At 44.3% G+C, this 22,146-nt stretch overlaps 1 protein-coding gene across 1 annotated transcript in view; it reads right to left on the bottom strand.

The window, feature by feature from the left end:
- Nucleotides 1-20,973, bottom strand: part of LOC117053516 (rho GTPase-activating protein 7-like) — a 240,487-nt gene extending 219,514 nt beyond the window's left edge. Inside the window, 2 exon segments of the mRNA XM_033161343.1 lie at nt 3,322-4,465; nt 20,735-20,973. Coding sequence (XP_033017234.1) covers nt 3,322-4,350 — 1,029 coding nt within the window. The 5' untranslated portion in view covers nt 4,351-4,465; nt 20,735-20,973.
- Nucleotides 20,974-22,146: the final 1,173 nt, after the last annotated feature.

Below are 22,146 nucleotides of genomic sequence, written 5' to 3'. Positions count from 1 at the left end.
AGATAATATTTATGATGGTGTTTGCGTAAATTCCAAGTACAAATTACACAGTAATCTAAATAAATTAAACCGAAGAACACCACAATACATAAATTCTAATTAAACAAGTTATAGTGCAACAGAATTGTGAGTTTTCCACTGCTTTTTTCTGTTAAGACATTTGTCATTTATGCTTTCGGTATAAGCTTCATTAGCTAAGGCCCCACCTGTACTATTTGCATAAAGCAGCACCATACCACTTTTAACACCCAGAGAATCTTGGGAACTGTAGTGTGCTGAAAATTGCTAGGAGACTTCTATTCTCATCTCTGAGCTACAGTTCTCAGAGCGATTCCCTCTTCCCGCTTCATAGGAAACTCTGGGAACGGTGGCTTTCTGAGGGGAATAAGGATCTTCCAACAACTCTCAACACCCTTATTTACCCACAGACCTACCCAGGATTCTTTGGGGGAAGCCATGACTGTTTAGCGTAGATTAATACCACTTTAAATGTACAGTGCAGATAGTGGATATGTCACAAATGTCCCTCCACTGGTGATGGTGATGAGCACTACAAACCTATATATATATATATTCATTCAAAAGTAGGTGTCAGCTTATTGGGGCTTATTCCCAGGTATGTATGCATACAATTGAACCCTGCAGTCACTTGTCTAGGAGGAAGTCCCATTGAACCCAATTGGACTCACTTCTGAATAAATATGTAAACGTAAAAGGTAAAGGTAAAGGACCGCTGGACAGTTAAGTCCAGTCAAAGGCGACTATGGGGTTGCGGAGCTCATCTCACTTTCAGACCGAGGGAGCCGGCGTTTTTCCACAGACAGCTTTGTGGGTCAAGTGGCCTGCATGACTAAACCACTTCTGGTGCAACGGGACACCATGATGGAAACCAGAGCGCACGGAAACACCATTTACCTTCCCGCCGCAGCAGTACCTATCTACTTGCACTGGTGTGCTTTCGAAGTGTGAGGTTGGCAGAAGCTGGGACAGAGCAATAGGAGCTCACCCCATCACACAGATTTGAACCGCTGACTTTCCGATCGGCAAGCCCAAGAGGCTCAGTGGTTTAAACCACAGTGCCACCCATGTCCCTGAATAAATATGTACAGTATAGGATTGGGAGCATATGATTTTATCTATGAAGGTGCTTGTCCTGTTCATAGCAGCGATGAGAAACCCAGGTGTGCTGTTGGACTTGGAAGTCCTATCAGCCCCAGCCATCATGGCCCACGTTCATGGATGAGAATTTATAGTCAAACAATAGCTGGAGGGATTCTAGAATCTTCCGTCAAAGAATCAATGGATTCCAACCATAACAAAATCTTAACGTCTTCCAGAAGAGAGTGAAGGCAGGCTTAACCATTCTGGATGTCTAGCAGGGCGACTTACTGAGGCACCAAGCAACAGTCTACGGATTCTTCTTCCAGTGACTGCCCTGCCTGGACTAAATCACCGGGAAGCTTGGTGATCTCACCTACAATTTATAGAAAGCAGCAGACACAGAGGCCTGGTATTGCTCCTCTGCATATGCTTCCTAGCAACAGGGAAAATGGGAGAGTCAGCATTCCGCTTTAGCTGCTGCTGCTGCTGTCAAATATGGAGGCTTTGAAGATTTTCGCCACAGGCACTGTCTAACTTTGACAGAGCTAACAACATAGCCAGAGAAAAAGCAACACTTACAGTTTAATCCTACCATCCAGCTGCAAGCAAAATTAATCCTACCTCATGAATAAGGATTTGGGGACTGGGGAGGACTCTTGTCACAAGGGATTTAAAATCGCTTGCCGTTCCTTTGTCAGAATTGTGGGCAGTGGGTGGGTGGGTGGAGGGCTATTTGTGCTATCCAGAAATTACGCACACCCCAACTAGCACCTCACATAAGTCATTTCCTCATTCCGTAGGAGTCTCAGGTGCGTTGAAAAGGAGGCTAATCCTGGGGTTGCTCTGCTGAATCAATACTGACATAAATTTGCCCTTTTTTGGACCAATTAGTACAAGCGGATATGAGAAGAGCAGAGGGAAACGACCTGGCTGATGCCTGACCCTAGAGACACCCAGACAGAGCCAGCAATGTGGGAATGCACAGTCTGTCTCTAGACAAAAGTCACTTACTGAACATTCATATCAAGAAGTGTCAAAACATCCCAGAGAAATTTCATTAATTTGATTAAAAGCCTTTTCCTAAGAACGTAAGGCTCATACAAAAGGCCTATTTAGTCAAGCATCCTGTTTCCCACAGCCTCTGATGCCTATGGGAAGCCCACAAGAAGGACATGCGCCCAACATCTCTCTCAGATGGCCTTATCCTCCCAGCATTTGTCTCTTACTATTTTAAAGCTGCTTAGGCTGGTGGCCATCACCACAAGTTGTGGTAGGGAACCACAACTGTGCATTGTGTGAAAAAAATGCAATCTCTTGTCCACCCTGTATCTTTTATCACCCATTCCCCTTGGATGCTCACTTCCCTTCAGATTTGTGCTGGTTGTTCACCTGAGCAGGGTCTTCCAAATACACCTACATTTTCCATGTAGGTAAAACTGTGATAACTTAGAAAAGCATGAAGCCCTCCAGAGGCATTTTGCCAATCACACTAACTGGAATTATTTTGACTCTACTAAGTGCTATGCCGATCTCAAGTTGCACCTAGGGCCAGATGAAGCGGTTAACTGGATCCCTCTCCAGCCCCAAGCTAATGTAGACTGACTGTGAACTTTGAATTCCTTCTAATATGCCAACTGAAGCCTTTAAGCTAGGCTGTGGCAAGGGGGATACAGAGGTGTCCAACCCTACATGGGCCACTTTGACAGGTGGGTGGGGTCACTCACTTGTCAATCACCTGTCATCATATGATATGCATTCACTCCGTGGGTGCGAAGGAAGACTTTGGAGTGCACTCTTGAGCTGCCGATTATTCCTTTGCCCAGATTGAACCACTTGAATTCAAGCCATGGCTTGAAGGAAGAAGCAGATTTGCGCTCTAAGTGTGCTCCCGAGTCTTCCTTTGCAGGCCAAATTCAGTGCTTTTCGAACTGTCTCCATTTTCCGTCAGCGTACAGTGGGAAAGATCATCATGGCTTACCAAAAATACCTTGGTGGGCCTACCTCCGAGGCCTAGCAGGCCTAATTAACCCCATGGGCTAGAGGTTTCACACCACTGCTTTCAGCTTACTGAGGTCTCTTTGGCTAAGTCTTAATTTGACACTGGATTGCACCCATTCCTTCCCCAAGCTATTTCAATTGTCAGCTTCTGGCTAGGAACACACATTTCCCAATAAATCTGAAAACAACAGCAACACTTTTTTTTTTTTTTACACGTCCTACCTTTCTTTTGCGCAAAATGACTTGACCGTCCGTAGGCTCGTGTGTGGTTGTGTTGTTCTTTAAATCACTTATACGTTCCACCAAGGACGTGGTTTTGATGCGTTTGTCTTGAGCACACGCAAAGCCATTTTCGTCCAGAACTTTTTCCTCCAATAGGAAACAAGAACCAGGTGATGGCACAATAACATTTCTGGAGTCTGAAACAACTACACTTAGGTCACTACACTGACCAGCAGAAAATTCATCAAATAATTGACCACAGACTGTTTTTTCATTCCCATCTTTAGGAGCATTCGATTTTTCATGCTTCTGTGCAGCTACGATATCACAGGCCATCTTCTTCTCAGGCGTTGTTTGTCCTGCATCTGGAGGCTCCGAGAAGTTCTCTTCTGGGTTCTCTTCATTTTCATTGGAGGTGTTGTAACAAAGTTCAGGTCTCTCTTCTCTGCTATCACAAATATATTCCTTCAGTGCTTTGGGATCTGTCTCATGATGAAGTTTCCCAACAGAATCCAAGGCATGACTGGAGTCTTCCTTTGCTTCCACACCTGGGTCCATCTTCATGAAGAGACCTGCTCCTCCTTCTGACTGGTTCCTTTCAGCTGACCATTTTTCTTCAGGGTCACCAAGCTGGTGGTTGACTTTCTCCAAAGAGAGCTCTATGTCATTGTCCTCAGCATCATTATCACCACCAATGGAAACATTCACCAATGTTTCTGTGCTAGCCTCAAGAGAGGGAAATTCTTCTTCCTCTTGATGATTGTCATTTTCATCTACCTCTCTGGAAACATTACCAAGCAGCTTTGTGGGGAAACCTCCCAGTTCTCCACCATGACAGCAGTCTGGCAAGGAAGCTCTTCTTTCTTTCTGGCTTTCGCTCCGAAGTCTGTCATTTTCCATACCTGCTTGCAAGTTGTCAGCTACTAGGCCATGCCTGCATAATATATTAGAATCAATAGACCCAAACGGCAAGCCCATCCATTGGGTCACGTGTTCTTCCCAGCTTCTTTTTCTGATTGCTAGAGACATGTCATAGTACTTTAGCAACAGGTTCCACAGCGTAATGCAAAGAGGGCCAGAGGAAACATTATGACTTCCATGAAATTCTCTGCAGGATGAAATGGTTTTACCTCTTGCATATCTTCTGTAAAAAGAAGAAGAAATAAATTATTGTTTCAATGTAAGTAACAGAAGAGCATATAGCGGAGAGGGAAGTATGGAAAAGCAAAGAGTTTAGAAAGATGTTTTGCAGAATAACTTTAATCATTTTCCAACAAAGGCAAAAGCTATAATCTAGCATAGCCTCCTTGCTGATTACTCCCTCAAATGAAGTAAACAGAATGCTATAAACAACTTTATGGGAACACAACAGGTTCCATAAGCCAAAATCTGACAATGAGTCTCTCTTCACTGCCTCTGTCATGAGACAGCTATTTTCATGAGTTTAAAAGTCATTGGTCTTGTGAGTCTTCATACACAACACAAGTCCACATTTCCTATTCATGAAAATAACCAAGCATCACATTATTGTCAAAGGCTGAATTTCAATGCCTGCCATTTGAACTATTCATTCTTTCTAGAATATTCATTTATTTTGTTACATTAGTAAATTTATACCCTAGGCTGAACATATGTAGAACTATTATCTTCCCTAATTATTTTTAAGAAGAATATTTCCAAGGACAGTTTAGTGTTCCCCAACTTACTTCACCTCCACTATCAGAGAAGGCAGAAACATTTTACTGAGTAGATGGTTTTCTTGGAATAGGTACTGGAGCTTTTCAGATAGAGCTCAGTGACAAAACTATTTACAAGATCACTGGAAGGCTGCCTAAATGCCAGTTGCGTTCAGTTTGAGATATGCTTGAAACAGTCCCCCACACATGAATATAAACATATAAAGTTGCCTTACAGTGAGTCCAGCATTGTCTACTTTGATTAGAAGGCCTCATTGATCCTACTAGCAGAGGTCCTTCTCAGGCTTGCTACTAGTGCTCCTTCAACTGGAGATGCCGAGGGCTGAAAGCATGTGCTGTATTCCACAGCTATGGGATTTCCCTTATTGACCCTTCTTGATTTTTTTAAAATACAGCATGTTAACCATGTAATGTCATGTAATGTTCCTTGAGCTAGGAGTGTAGTGTGTTACTCTTAGAACCATTCAGGCCACAATACTTCAAGGACCCCTTCTCTCCCAATAAACTGCAATAATTATCTGAGGCCCTCTTAATGTGGCTTGTCCACAAGAGGGTGGCAGCACAAGAAAGGGCCTTTTCTGCAGTGGCTCCCCATTTGTGGAATGCTTTTCCCAGGGACACTGGTGTAGGAAGGGCGGGGCGTAGAGGGTGGGGTGCCCTTGGCAGTTCGATCCTGGTAGGGTTCCATCTCGGCTGCCCCCCCAGCGCTGTGCACCATGCCCCCAGAACGTGCGCCATGCCCCTAGAACGCACGCCACGCCCCCAGAACATGTGCCAGCCCCGCCCCGCCTGCTTCCCATCCCTGGTGCTGGAGCATGAAGCTCCGCCACTGCCCAGGGAGGTTCATCTGGCACCTTCACTATACATTTTTAGGCGTCAGGCAACAACATTCCTCTTCAGCCAGGCCTTTGGCTAATTTATATTTTTGTTGTTCAGTCGTTCAGTCGTGTCCGACTATTCGTGACCCCATGGACCAATTTATATTTTATGGCCTTTTAAATGTGGTTGTGGGAGGGGGTTACTCTTTTGTTTCAACTATTCATTTTGTGCTTCTATCCTTTTTTTTTTAATCTTGTGAACCACCCTCAGATCTTCAGATGAAGGGTGGTATATAAATTTAATAAATGAAGAAGAAGAAGAAGAAGAAGAAGAAGAAGAAGAAGAAGAAGAAGATGATAATGTTGAGGGAAGCCTTTAATGTCTGATGAATTATTGTATTTTAATATTGTGTTGGAAGCCACCCAGAGTGGCTGGGGAGGCCCAGCCAGATGGGTGGGGTATAAATAAATTATTATTATTATTATTATTATTATTATTATTATTATTATTATTATTTCAGAACCCATTATACTACACATTTTACAGCACGTTGGTAGTTGATATGTGTTAGAATAATTCTCCTTATCATTTGATAGGACGATACTGTTGACTAAGGGTGGATCCACACACAGGGGAAAAAACACTATAAATAAGTCAGAAATTAAATCATTGTAACAAAAGGAAAAAAAACGCTATGGAAAACCCCAAATAAATGCCCCCCTCCAACGCCACCTGGTGTTGCATGTTTATAATGCATTCAAAACGCTGTTGTTTTTTTACTGATGTAGCTGAGTCCCAAGTCACTCCAGGATGAGAAAACTCACTCAGGGGTAATTTAATTGTTTGCATGGACTTGTAGTCTTAGTAATCAAGTGAACCACCCATTGTTTGGTTCTGGTTTCATGTTCCCAATCACAGCTCAGCTGCTGTACAAAATAAAAGGTGACATACAAATGATCCATTTAACCGCCTGATTAATAGGCAGTTAGTGACTGGCCTTGTTCATCCGCTTAAAGCAGCTGTCTGTTGTAAACATGGATGAATGAAGTGGAGAACAGATAAATCAGAGGTGAACAAACAAAGAACACAGTAAAAGATTCTGCAATTCTGTCATAAGAAAGCCAGCACATTGTAATAATTCATAAATTTAAATGGAGGGGGGGGGGAATCCCAGCAAGCATTACACAGTCCTCTGGCCTGATTAATGGGCCTTGGGTTGTTCCAGCAATTTTTCTGCAGGACAATTTTCGAGCGTCCCTGAGTTTGGAAGTCCCAGCACACTTGAATAATGATATCTTCACCATGGAGGTGTCCTCTAGTAAGACAGGAGAAACCATTGCTGACTCTGGCCCAATTCATAGGCTATCCAAATAGCACACTTGCTGTTGGAAACCTGAATAGAATAGGGGCAGATAAAGCTCACCACCCAGGGAAGGTAGCGCATCTAGGAGAAGAAAAACTCCGGTCCTAAACCTCTTCTGCCTTGCAGGATATCTTTGGGAGAAGAGAAGGCTAAGGGGGTAAAACCCTACACAGATCCAGAGTGGAATCTCTAAGGCTGTTGGATGGCACCTTGAATGCCTCCTTCCATCAACTCCTGCAGCCAAGCTTGTGCCAAACATATTGTTCAGCTTTCCTTTGGACCACATCAGCAGGGCTGAGGGGGAGGGGGGCCTTGTTGACTGGGCAGCTCAGGGCCTCCATACATATTGCCCAGGCTTGCGCCCCAGGGAGGTCACTTCAGTTTGACATTTCCCTCAGAGGTGCACTCCATTGTCTCTCAAGACAGATGGATGCCAACAGCTTGTTGGAAACTTGATTTGTGCGAGTGCGTTTGCAATTACTCACATGTGAAGTGACACATGCACCATTCAAGGCAATATGAATCATGCCAAAGTAGCAAAATACATCCCAATCAGGTACCTTCCTAGCATGATTGACATCATCTGGAACTTCATGTGCCCATAGATGTACATATAAAGAGGTGTCTGTGTGCTTTGGGTTCATGATAGCAACCACATCACAAAAGTCGCATGCAAAGGATGTCTGTCAGTGATTGCTTCTGGTTTTCGTGCCACCTTCTCATCTGCCTATCTTTCTAATGAGCCTCGTGTGATACGATGATCTGTGCCAAGCTTCTGAGTCATTAGAAGAGGCTGCTGTGCAGACTTATTATGGAATTCATGACAACACTATCATTCAGAATCATGTAAGCATAGGAAACAAACAACAAAATGTTGCAAAAAAAAAAAAAATTGAGCAGCCTATCGAGTTATGATACTTTATCATAATAAATCATACATAACAATGAAATAATGCTTCAAATCCTTTTGGAGCCAGGGTAGTTGACACGATGCTGTCCTAGTTTTCTGCAAGGTGGTATTTTTTCCTGGATTTTAGGCAAGTCAAATTGTGTATTTGTAGCGTTTTTGTAAAAAAAATAATAATTCAGATTTTCCTAAAAGAAGCTCAACAATTTGGTTTTCTTAAGAAAAGCTCAAATTTCCATTTCGCTTCATCGCCTTATGCAAACCGTTATCTTTTCCCTGCCTCTCCTTATTTGCAAGATGGTAAAGTACTACTGGCTTCCCTTACAGGGTTATTGTACTGGTTAATGGAATTATATATCGGCATCACTTTGAAAACTCTAAGAGAGAGAAGGGTACATATATGTGTAATGTATCTATGTGCAGCCATGTATGTTAAAGTGTATGTGTAAAATGAGTGCATGTGGAAAAACAGATTCTATATGCCAGGACTATATCTATTTCTTCATGGCCCGTTAGGTGAAAGGAAATAAAATGATGCCTTTTCAATATATACACCATCAGAAGAGGACCTCCTTATTAAATAACTTCAACGACAATAAAGGAAATTTCTGGGTTGTAACATATTACAGGTTCAGGGAACAGCCACTTCTCCTTTTCACTCCCTACATAGGAACTGTCAGCACTTAGCATGGATCTGCTTATTGATTTCAGCAATAAAGAAGATTAACTACCGAGTTTGTTCTGGGTCATTTCAGTCTACCGAGGGAAGCTCCAATTGCACACCCAGACCACAAGGCTGTCCTGACAAATCACATGCCTGAAGGTATAAAAGGAGGCAGCCTGAAAGAATTGCAGAATTATAGCTGTGCAACTGAACCTCCGTAAATTACGCCTTGACAAAGTGACTTTCACAACAGAGCGCCTGCATGCTCAGAGGCCTTTAACCTCCCTTTTAAGTCCAGCCTGCTCCCATTTCACAACCATATTTTCCACGTCTACAAAGCTGAAGAAGAGGACCCTGCGTGCGCAAGGGTTAACAGAATTCACTGTCGGCTGCATGAGGATGAGGATGGTGAAACAAAACCTTCTCTTGAGGAAAGATGTAGCCAAAAAGGAGGAGAAATGAAAAAGGACCTGATAAATAGGGAATGTGCAAAACTCACTTTTGCTATGCAATGGCTTAAGCACAAAGAAATAACCAGATCCCGCTGAAATCTGCAGCTCTTGGCAATACATACATAATTTCATTTGTATGCAGTCTTCCATAGTAAAGCTATGCTCAAGGCGGCTTACAATAGGAAAAATAACAACTGCATAATTACAAACAAAGCAAAATTAGTCAAACAGCCTGCTTCCAATATGTTTATGACATGTCTTGACACCATTACGTTATGCATTTCCTCAACTCCATTTCACAGCTAGCAAGGTAGTGTTGCTGGGTAAATTCACATGGTAATGGCATTAAGACATGGGTTAAGTCATGTTATGGAAAGGGAGGGGGGATTTGAATCAAGGCTGCCAGTACATGAAGCCCTGCTTTGTCCTTATAATGTATAATTTGATATGGAAAAAAGCAGCAGTGCCAGCCGTATCTCAGAGGCAAGGGCATTCCACAAATGGGGTACCACAACAGAAGGCCTTCTGCATAAATCCTGGAAGTGGGACATTGAGAAGAGCCTCCTCGGCAGATCAGGCAAAGGGAGAAGCACTGCTACAGGTATTTAGGACCCATGGCCATTCAAGGCTTTAAAAATCACCACCAGCGCCATAAGTTCAGGAAAGTGTGCTGGGCACCATTGCAACTCCTTTCCATTCAGTGATATGGCTCTCACTGGCTGATCTGCTGCATTTTGCACTAACTGCAGCTTCCAAGTCACTTCCAAGGGAAATTGTCACATTGTGCAGGTGGTGTTGTAAGAGCCCATTATGGTCTTGTTATATCTTGTTTGGCCCAGGGTTCAAACACTCGCTAACTCATGAAGCTCACTGGGTGGTCTGGAGGCAACTCTCGGCGTTTCGGTCTAATCCGAAGCGCATGATTTGGGTACGGATTAAATCGGAAACTGCAGGTGTGCTGCTAAATAAACCTTATCTACACTGGTAATTTAATAGCAAATTTAACATCTACCAGGCAAAGAAAGTTAGTGTCTAAAATACTGCTGTTGTTTTCTTTCTCTTCTGTAAACTGAATTTATGCTTCCAAGGAGATGGCTACATTCAAACATGTACCAGCTGCTGGGCCCTTGCTAAACACTGAAATAAATAATTACGGTTAAATAGTTTCACACCCGAAGTGTCCATCAAGAGAAATTCAGCCCACTGCATAAACAAGTCAGTCAGCCAGACAACAGTAGCGTGGTTCATTTTATTACACGCAGACAGGAAATATAAGGTAAGACAGGATAAACAATTCCCTAGAGGCTGACAGTGTGCCGGTGTCAAGTTTAAGGAGAATTTCTGGAAGCTCTAGTTCTGAAGTGACGTGCCGAACAGTCTTCGACATTCATGCATGCCCATGTGGTCAAAGGTCAAGAACAGGAGAGTGGCGAATGTGTTATTTCCATCTCGATTAAATACATATATTTATATATATATGTGGGCAACAGATCTCCGTTTTCATTTTTGGATGTAGAGCTTCCACGGCAATGCATTTATTTGACATTGCAATAGCTCACATTTCTAACTGGGTAGCTAATAGAAAGGTAAAACTGGAGAGTCGTATTTCATTTTAAAATAATGAAAACAGGATAGGTTAAGGGGCCGAGCCTATGTTCCCCAGGAGGGCAGCTGAGGGACCATAGGCTGCAAAGGAATGGCTGCTCAAATTGGTGGAGAGGGAGACGGGATCGCATGCCTACTGCTGGAGTCTTCCCAGTGGGGTAGTGGAAAACCCCCTCCTGTTGGTGGTGGTGGTGGGGGGTGTATCAGGGAGCCTGTGGATCTGTAGCATCCAGATTCCCTGCATTATCCTGAGACACACCAAAACGGGCCCCAAAACAGCACTAGCTTTTGAGATGGTGCAGTTTGCTTCCACTCTGTGGGCTAAAAGCAGAGGGGAGCCAGGGACAAACATGCAAACGCATGCCAACATGTGCCAGCTGTACATGCTTGGAATCTTGTTCATTATTGGAGACACACTTAGAATCTCCTTTCAGAAATTCCCTCTTTGGTGGAGATAGTGCACACAGGGGTGTTTGTGGGTGGGTGAGGCTGGAAAGAGTGCCCCTGCCTCATCTCCACTTTTTCTCTCTCTCTCTCTCCCCCCCCCCACATTCATACCAATACCTGCCTAGAGTTTGGATCATCAAACTCTCTGTGTGCCTGTTTATGTGGGCCCCTCCATACAACCTGTTCATTGAGCATTCACCCTGATTTGCTTGTACAATGCTGACATCAAAGCTAGATTTTATAACGGGCCTTTATTGAACATTCATTCTGATTGGTTTGGGGGGGGTGGTCATATGACAATGAGCAGCCTTCATCTTGATTGGCTTGCAAGGTGTTTAAACACTGCTTCCCGTTAGCCCATAGTTGTGCACAGCACGTTTCGTTAGGGTGTGCACCCAGGGAATTAAATTAAATGACAACACCATTCTCACTATGCAGCCCAACAAAGAGAGTCAGTGCAAGGCAGGAGAAAAGCAGACTGAGAGATACGTATGTGGGCACACATACACACAAAGGGGGAAGGGGATAAAAGTAAGGGGTGGAGCCAGAGGCAACCCCCCCCCAAGAGACCCCAGGCTATCAGCTCATCCCATACACATCCTTCTCCTGGTTGTTACCTACGCTTTATAGCTTCTGAGTCATCTCTGAGGCAAGACCCTAGGCTAATTCTGCACCTCTTCCTCTGCAAAGGCAGAGATTGAGAGCAACACACCCACACCCACCCATACCCACACCCACACACACACACACACTGTGTGCATGCATCTGGAGAACAAGCTCCCCACTGCTGCTGGTGCTGTGATTCCTGCCACACACAAAAAACAGAGCCACCCCTTGGAGTGGGAGTCCTCCCAGTTGCCAGTGTAAAAACATTTACGTAGCCTGCAGCCACTTTTTGTGGGAAAAGCATGGGGGGGAGGGGCCTGGGCACACTCAGCACACCCTATAGGGCAGCAGAGCATTTTAATCCACTTCATCTGTGCAAATCAAAAGTTCTGGTTTGTTCTTGAATTGCTCCTGCAACATAGCGATAGTCTGGAAATCCCCTAAATCTATGAACTGTGGCGAATGTTTGTGTTTCCTAGTGTGTAGGAAGAACGACACTATGCATTTAAAGCACACCCAGCACACATTTAAAGCGCATGACTCCCCCCAAAGAAACCTAGGAACTCACAGAGATACAATTCCCAGTACCCTTAACAAACTAACTAACAATATATATATTATTATTTCACCAGTTTCTATAGGAACTCAGTTAGGACTAAAGCTGACTCTCTAGCTAAAAGTTCATTTGAATTTCTATCAAGGTAAAAGCACTTAGAATACACTGGCCACAATGTATTCCAAAAGAAATACTAAATCGTAACCAAATGGTAAAAGCTCGCAACTGCATGTGCCCAGTTGCTGAAATCAATTTATTTGTGTGCGCTTCCTAAATCTGTACTTATTTAGGCATATACTTCCTAAACTTGCACAATGTGGTCTTATGATGCACCAAGGAACTGAAACATTGCTGACAACTGTTGTCATCACCTGTGCTGACTTGACGTTGAAAATGGCTCCACGGTAGCATGGGTGGGAGACAACTGTACTACACATCATTACCGAAAACACTATTGACATTTGGTTCTCAAATATTTCTGTTGCATGTATTCCAAACAGGGCAAGAATGTATTCACAGCATTTACACGAACAGCTAAACCTTTTAATAAAAACCAATTTGAAGTAACTGATCACTGAAAACAGTTGCCAAAATGGACTTTGCTGCTTCATGGAGATGAGGCTTAAGCTAACATTTCCAGTAAGGAAGGCCAGAATTCCCCGTTTTCATGCAAGTGAAGAAATGCTGATGCCTGGGAACTTTGTGAAACGGAATGCCGCTACGAGAGGACGTAGCCGATGGAAAATGTTGTTTGGGTGAAATTAGCCCTTTAAGCATTTCTGCTGCATATACATATACATTACCGCCAATTATACATATTCATACCCTCCAAGTGTCCCAATTTTCCTTGGATAGTACCAGAATTCTGAAATAAAATTGGGATCCTTGGGTTTTCTCAGGATGGTGGATAATGTGTGTGCTGTGCTCTGTTGGTGTGGTGGTGGTGGAAACGCTCTGCAGGGGGTGGGGGTGGGACCAGAAAATATGGGGTTGAGTTGGAGTGAGAAATGTCCCTATTTTCATCTGAGGAATGATCGCTCCCCACATCAAATGGGGGGCGATGTTTGTGTGGTCACGCACAGCCCCTTGAGCTCCTGGGTGACACCTGGTAGTTCGGACTGGCTTTGCCTTCCCCTAGGGGGGATACCTGGTACCTGGGGTCTCCGCCTACCCCAGCTAGGTGCCCAATTCTGCCTGGGGGAGGTGTTGCCATGGGATTGGCCAGGTAAGGGGAGGGACTACCTAGCCCACACAATAGAAGGTGTAGCTTACCAGGAAGCAGCAGTCGGGCTCCAGAGGTTCTCCCACCCTCTACTCCCTCAATTAACGCTCATTTTGCAGGTCAACCTCTTCTCCACAGGTACGCAGGCGCTGCTATGTCAAGGCCGCTGTTGAAGGGCCGGAAAGGAATTTCCCTGCATTGGCAGGTTTTGCCTTTCCCGTAGCAATTCGTCACAACTTTGGCGGTTTCAGGCCTTGGGTGGAATCCTTTAGTCATCTTCCTAAATGGGGGGGGGGCATGGGGCGGTGACTCTACGCCCCCAGTGCGGCAGCGATACTAGGGTTCCCATTAAAGGGGTATTGGGGGGAGGCATTGACCATACGCTGAGAGGTTGTCATTGCTCTCCCCTATTAGTGGCGGCAAACGGGGGTGGGGGGTGGGCTATCTGCTTGAACATATGTTCTCCGGAGCTAGCCCAATCCCCACACATTCTGGATAATCCTGAAGTGGGAAGTAGGGGTGAGTAGAAGATCTACATCAGAAACAAGGGTAGGATGAGACCAGCAGTGCCTCCTGTTCATCAAGAGGCCGCTGTAGAGGCAGCATTCTGGGAAGCTTCTGAGGAGGCAGCAGATCCGGTCTCCAAGGAATGCACTGCAGCTATTGCTGCCTCCTTGTCAGCAGCAGCGGTGATGCATTCCCTGGAGGTCAGACCTGCTGCCTCTGTGGATCCTGTTACCTGAGGCAGTTGCCTCACCTTCCCTCATGGCTAGCTTGGCCATGCTCGGGTAGGGAGGAGACAGAAGTGGGGAACCAGGTTCTGAGGGAAACAGTTAGTGCTCAGGACTGAAGTCAGAACTGTAGGGCAAACCAGGAGGGATGGTTGAGAAGAAGAAGAAGAAGAAGAAGAAGAAGAGGAGGAGGAGGAGGAGGAGGAGGAGGAGTTTGGATTTGGGTAGCTTTATCACTACCCAAAGGAGTCTCAAAGCGGCTAACATTCTCCTTTCCCTTCCTCCCCCACAACAAACACTCTGTGAGGTGAGTGGGGCTGAGAGACTTCAAAGAAGTGTGACTAGCCCCAAGGTCACCCATCAGCTGCATGTGGAAGAGCGGAGACGCGAACCCGATTCACCAGATTACGAGTCTACCGCTCTTAACCACTACACCACACTGGCTCTCCAATCCAAGAGCCAAGAATTCGAGAATATGGGAACATGCCAGAGGTCAGCAAGACCATGTTCAAGCAAGGCTCATCTGGAACAAGAAGCATTTTTACAACCTTACTAATGGCCTGGATGGGTGGAGTAAACCCAGAGTCTGAATGTACTTCTCTGAGAAACTGCCACTGGCCTCTCAATGATTCACTACCAGGGGACTGCACACAAATCCAGCAATCCCCCTTTCCTTTCCTTTGGGTGTGGCCTTGTCAGCACTGGAAAATGTGGTTAGTTTAGTTACACTTTATCTCAACCATTCAGAATCAGAAAGCTTGGCTTGATCTTGGCTTGTTTGTTGAAACCATAGTTGGACAAACCATTGGACTAAACAACAAAGTTAGTTGAAAACGGAATGCTTCTATTCTCCCCATCATAGCAGCTCCAGAAGAGGGGGCAGGAGGTGGAAAATGCCTGAACATCAGGGTTGTTCACATAGCACTCAGCTGAGCAAACACAGCGATGAGGAGAGACTTGCTACCAAGGACTGTCCTTGCAGGGGAAAGCCTATTTGCCCATTTAATATTATTAACTGTGTATGAGGGGAAAGGTGCATCTAGTGTCAAGGGAGGGAGCACATACTCATTAAATGCAGATAGTTCCGTATCAATGCCCATTATGATATAGGTAAGTGCTATTGTGAGAGAGCAGGACCTTTTGCATGATCGCATTCTTTTCTTGTAAAGAGCTACATGAGTGCTTATCCATTAGAAACTAAAATAAAAGTAAAAACCCGAAGTTAAAAGCATTTGATATGGCAGGGTCTTGACCACAGCCATGCAAATGCATGGGATAGTTGCAGATGGAGGTGAGAACCACAATTAACCAGCAATCTCCAAATGCAGTGTGTGTGTGTGTGTGTGTGTGTGTGTGTGTGTGTCCTGAGCAGTTATCATTGAACTGGAGGAGGGATGAAGTTGGCATCCCCTATAATCACAGGGGGTGCGCTATTTCCTCGCAACAAAGACTCACATCAACATATGAGACTGCTTTAAATTGAGAAGCTTTGGCCCACTTAACCTAATAAGATTAACTGGCAATGACTCTCCAAAGTATTAACCTTTCCATCTTTACTATCTGAGATTATTTTCACTACTTCAGGCAAAGGATAGAATCAGCCCCTTGATCAATTGTCCTGAACCCATGGCCTACCTGGTGGCATGACAGTATTTCAAGTCCCCAGTCCAGGGTCAATCCACATGTCCAAAGTCCAAAACCAAAGCACAGTCCCACAGAGATCCTGGAGTAACCAAGGGGCTAGTTGAGCAGACATAGCATCTCATCCCTGCTGTCCTTTTGTACTTTGCATCTGGGCTTGACGAAGCATGTGACCCTCACTTGTTCCAAGCCTACTCCAGCTAAGCAGGCATGGCCAAACTTGGCCCTCCAGCTGTTTTAGGACTACAATTCCCATCATCCCTGACCACTGGTCCTATTAGCTAGGGATGATGGGAGTTGTAGTCCAAAAACAGCTGGAGGGCCAAGTTTGGCCATGCCTGAGCTAAGGAATCACACCCCTCTTCTCAGAGCTAGCGAGCCCCATCTGGCCAGCTAGGGAGTTGGGCTATGGGCCTTGCCTGCCTCAGCCTCCTGGAGCAACCCTCCCACTGCTCCCTACACCATGTTTGTGGGGATAGAGGCCTCTCTGGTGATGGGTCCTGCTTCTCTGGTTCCTGTGCATTGACCATCATCCCCTCATCATCCTCCGTCAACCTGTGAGTACGCCCTACACCAACCTCTCCTTCCCCAACCCCAGCTTGCTCTGGTGTGTCCCAGTCCTGCCTAAACCCCTCACTGGGATCCTCTTCCTCCTCCTCTTCCTCCCATTTGTCCTTCCAGTTCATGACATCAATGCAGGACATCCAGAGTTAGTGCACCCACAAACTGATGGCTTTCTAGCACCTCCTTGGAGATCTCCAATGAGGGGAGCCCACCAGGCCTCTAGCCAATAGGTTCCAGTATTCAACTGCTCTTCTCATGTTCATCTGAAATCTGCCATCCTGTATCTTAAGCCCTGCTCTCGAGGCTCACAGAGAAACAAGTCTTTGTTCTCTTCTGTGCAACGGCCTGTCAGGTATTTGAAGAGTGCTATCAGGTCTCTCATCAATCTTCTCTTCCCCAGGTTTAACATATCCCATCCCTTCAATCTAGGACATATATCCCATATGGCTGAAGGAGGATTCAGAGATTGGCAGAGCAGATGATGACCCATCTTCAATGCAGAACTAGAACTTTAGTACTTGAGTCAACTAAATAGTTGTGCTAGTGAGAGCCAGTGCAGTCCCAGTAGTACCCTGCTCTTCCACCATGCCCCTGCCTCTCAACTGGCTTGGGGTGCGTGTGGAAGATTTCCCAGAACAGCACATAGGGGAGTAGAGGGGAGATTGTTCCATCAGGCAAACACGATCTATTTCCATGACATTGAATTCCACCCACAGACTGCACCAACCGTTTTTACACATTCTACAGAGAAAGCTCCCACGATTCAGGCCTGTGTTGAGATAATGCCAAAATAATTCAGATTTGGCCTCGAGGAAATCCAAATTGCACATTCAAAATAAATTACACAAGCTAAGTACATTGGCATGCCTCCACTGGTTACAATTTACAATTATGATTTATCTGGCTTACAATACGAAAGATGTCTGAAACCCACTAGCAGAATAGCAGAATACATGAAGGGAATGGAGAAAGGAAAAGATGTGGCGAATAGGTACAGGTGGACACACACAAAAAAGAACAGCAGTCATCACAGTTCAGCAGAACAGTAGTTTTATGCAACTGAAGATTCACCAATTCCATCCCAAAGGTTCACAATTCCATTGTGTGAAACTGTAATGTATCCTTAAGAGTACAGCGAACTCATGCAAACGTGAATGCACTTGTTCCTCAGTGAGCCCTAAATCCTAAGCCCTAAACTGTCTTGGCCAACTAGGATTTGGACTAGGAACCTCCTGGCTTGTATGCAGATGGTTTTCGTGGTGTGCCATGCAAGGTTGCAGATAGAAGGACATAGAAAGCACCATTCAGATCAACACTGAAGTGAATGAGGAAGTTGCTGCCCGTGCCAACCTCTGTGCTCATTGGACTACCTGAGTCCGACACAACTTGCAGCCGACCCAGGTTGCCATCCCAGGCAAGCGGCAAGCGGCAGAAGTCACATTGCTTAGCCCTGGACTATCCCAGGCATAGGATCACAGGGAACTGCCTTACACCAAGTCAGACCATTGGTTCATCTAGCTCATCATTGTCTTCACAATGTTCTATGATGCTGCAGCTATACACTGCTTAATACCAAGAACACTTGATAGGCTGCAGAAAATTAACAGAGCTCAGGGTCACAGAATGAAGAGAAAAGCGAAGATCCCACTCACCCACTTTGGATCTGGCCCTGGTCCACATAGGCTTTAGCTCCATCCAGTGTTTGCAACCCCCTCCACACAATATTTCCTCTGAGGCATTGCAGAATTGACAGAAAAAATTGTTCTTCACTTGGTTCATGCAGTAGTCTAATAGCTGTCCACTACCAATACTGTTTGAGGGACTTGGGTGGCGCTGTGGTCTAAACCACAGAGCCTAGGGCTTGCCAGTCAGAAGGTCAGCAGTTCGAATCCCCACAATGGGGTGAGTTCCCGTTGCTCGGTCCCTGCTCCTGCCCACCTAGAAGTTCGAAAGCGCGTCAAAGTGCAAGTAGATAAATAGGTGCCGCTCCGGCGGGAAGGTAAATGGCGTTTCTGTGCGCTGCTCTGGTTCGCCAGAAGTGGCTTAGTCATGCTGGCCACATGACCCAGAAGCTGTCTGCGTACAAATGCCAGCTCCCTTGGCCAGTAAAGCGAAATGAGTGCTGCAACCCCAGAGTTGTCCGCGACTGGACTTAACAGTCAGGGGTCCCTTTACCTTTATTTTACCAATACTGTTTTACCGTGGAATCCCATGTTTACTGTATCTTCCAAGAGTTCAATGGGGCTTACTCCTAGATAAGTATATGCCAGACTGCAGCCTTAATGTGCAGGGAGTAATGCCTTTTCTACCATATTAAGCAAACAGGGGCTTGGGATATGAGGGGCATTATTACCCAGAACTTTCATCTGCCTTTAAACACCAGTGTTATGATCTGAAGCTTCTTCCAGCAATTCAACTAATGCTATACTAACACTTTATCAATCCAGTATACATCATTGATTAGGGTCTTATGTGTATTTCCTGTTTGTCTCCAGTTTTTATATGCTGTGCAATATTAGTTTTGTAGTGGTTTCACATAAAAAAGTTGATATGTAGCAACTTTCTGCCCTTGGAAAGAATTCACACGGAGTCCTGAATCAAAACTTTACGCTGCATTAGAGTAAAAATTATCTCTATGACAATTGTTCCTTCCCTTAAAATGACTGGGATAAATGATCACAAAACATTTTCTTATTTCTAGTTAGTATGCATCTGACAATTGATGCTTCTTGATTGATACATTTGGTAACTTCATGCCCAGCCATTCTCATTTCAAGTATCCCTATATCACAAAATTCTCTGGGACCAAGCCCAAGAGAGATACAGCTGATATAAACCAATGCTTTCACCTAAGGGAGACGTGGTTTTCAGCTCGGTGCTGATTTTTGCCTATTGATCACGAAGGTAATGAGAAGATTCAGGCACATTTCTTGATTTTGTAGCCTTTGCAAAAATACACAAGTCAGTACCTTCCAAGTGTCATTCGTATAAACAGATACTTCAGCATATTGTTTGAATCTTTACAAAGGAAACCTTAGAAAGCAAAGTTTTGCTTCAGATCTTGCATACAGAATAGTTAAAAGACACAGCCGGCATGCAATCATCCACTTACTGTGACTTTTTTCATCCCAGTTACACTGTTCGAATCTTCAGTGCAGAGAGCTTCACTACTGAGCAGTGGCATTTTGTTTAACCGATTCCAGAAAATGTCTGTATATCTCAAATAAGCTTTATTCCGCTCCCCCCACCCCCCCAAGAAGTTAAAAAGAAGCCTTCCAGTTTTACCTCACAGATATGGCAAGAAGGTGGAAGTAGCCAGAATTACTTCTCTAAATACTTTGCCTGTGTATACAGAAAGAGAGGGAAGGGGTGGGAACCCAAAATCCGACTCAACCTCCACTAAGCATAAAGTTCAGATTTCATTGCTGAGATCATTGCTCTATTCTCAGCACTTTTGCTCTATATGTGTGATTCTGACCGAAACACGTCCTGCAGCTGGAGGGAGCCTTGTCTAAGTGGAATTCTACCAAGCTTTCCCTAGTTACTTCTGTCTACTAAATGCAGACTGATGTTTTGTGAGACGGGGGCCTCACAGAACCAGGCCCAGATTGCTTGAAAAGTATTTCCTGCTGTTGAGTAGTAGGCATGTGAAAGAGAGAGAGAGAGAGAGAGAGAGAGAGAACAAAATCCCGAAACAGTGCACAATAAAACTCTGATTTGAGATAGGACCCTGTTTCCTAATTTGTGGCAATTCCCACATTAATGCACATTGGCTCCACCCCCGCCATGCCAAATGCAAGCACAACTCTGAAAGCATTTCAAATTTTTGTTTTGCTCTCTTGAGCAGCAAACAAGCAAATCGCTAGGAAAGTTGGCTTCAGCTAATATACTGCAACTCTTCAAAGGCAGTTTTTCTTTTAGAGTATCAAGCAAGCAATCACCAGCACAAGAACGAGGCACGAGGAGGAAAGGGCGAGAAAGATGCAAGATGCAGGGAGAATAAAATATGCAAATAAAAGGTAAAGGCAAAAGTTTTGCCAGTGAGCATTTTAACCAATGAGAGGTATGAGAACAGAGATCCATTTGCATATAAAGACAACGGTGTGCATAGAGAGAGAGAGATAAACACAAGACATTACCTCTACGGAGAATTCTCCAGAGTGTCAGAGATTCAGGGCTGTGAAAGCATGAGGACAGACTCCATCTTGATCATATTAGAACTCAGCTGACATAAAACACTTGTAACTATGCTTTCCCAGTTTGACAGGGTGCCTGAATCATATCTCTGGAGCAGCCCACGGAATCTACATCCTCTATTCTGTACAGATTTGGTGAAGCTATCTGCTGTTTATCTTTTCTGCTTTCTTCTGCCTCCTCTGAATGATTTCCTCCCAGTTGCTCCAGCCTGGGAACTTGGACTGCCATTTGGTTTTGATTAAAACCAGACAGACAGCTCTGTAAAAATTTGAGAGTAAGCTAATGGAAAGCACTGGCATGGCTTTAATTAGAGTATCAATTAATAATAAATGTTAACTATTCACATAACAAATGCTACCAGAGCTCTTGAGGTAATTTCTAAGGAGCATAACTTATGTTATTTTAGGTTGTCGGGTTTTTTTTAAAAAAAACAACCCTCAGACCTGCTTTAAAAAATAAAAATAAAAATTACCGGTAAGCTCTAGCAACAAGAATCAAAGAGGCAAGTTCTCTTAAGGAATGCCAAACTGTATGACAGAGCTGCGTTGGCTGATTTGCTTGTAATTTGGAAGAAGTGCTGATGCTGAGTTTTATTAAGTTTTTGAGGCCACACAAAGTATGGACTCTGTTGACTCACTTACAGTGTACCAAAACTAATTTTATAGGTACTTGGGGGGATAGAAACATAGCACACTGGTCCATCTAATACTGTCTACATGGGTTGGTAGCAGGGTTTCAGACTGGTAGCCTCTCCCAACCCTATATGGAGATGCCAGGGATTGAACCTGTGACCTTCTGCATGCAAGGCTGAGGCATTACCATTGAGCTATGCAGTTATTGATCAAGGCTATGCTTCGGTATTTTTTTAAAGCCCTAAGGTCAGGTGCCTTTTTGTGGCAGTATTCACCTCTCTCTCTCTTTTGTTTTGCCACCCATGGCAGCCATTTTGTGCTGGCACCACAGGGCTTTTATCAATATATGAGCACAATTCCAATCATTCCAATGCCCAACAGACTCCTGACTGAAAAGTGATACTGGAAAACCCCAAGTTTTGTCAAACTAAAAAAAACTAAGTGTTTGACTAAACACTTAAAACTAACAAAACAAATACTGTACAGATATTAAGATGTAACAATCGGAAAATAACGAAGTGTAAGAGTTGATCTGAAAATAGTTATAATATAAAAATGACAAGATCAGAATATTCAATTTAAAGAATGCATTACTGTATTAAGATATATTAAAAACAAGCAGGAGAAGTTAATATGTAACAAACCAGAAGAGGGAGTTGAGCGAAGTCGTGGGTTGGGTTGGGGAATGGGAAATTGTATTTTTCTTTCTTGCTGAGATAATG

The sequence above is a fragment of the Lacerta agilis genome, chromosome 9, assembly GCF_009819535.1.
Source record: "Lacerta agilis isolate rLacAgi1 chromosome 9, rLacAgi1.pri, whole genome shotgun sequence".
Lineage (NCBI taxonomy): Eukaryota > Metazoa > Chordata > Lepidosauria > Squamata > Lacertidae > Lacerta > Lacerta agilis.
The sequence above is the reverse complement of the archived record's forward strand: the minus strand, read 5'-3'. Positions and strand labels throughout refer to the sequence as shown.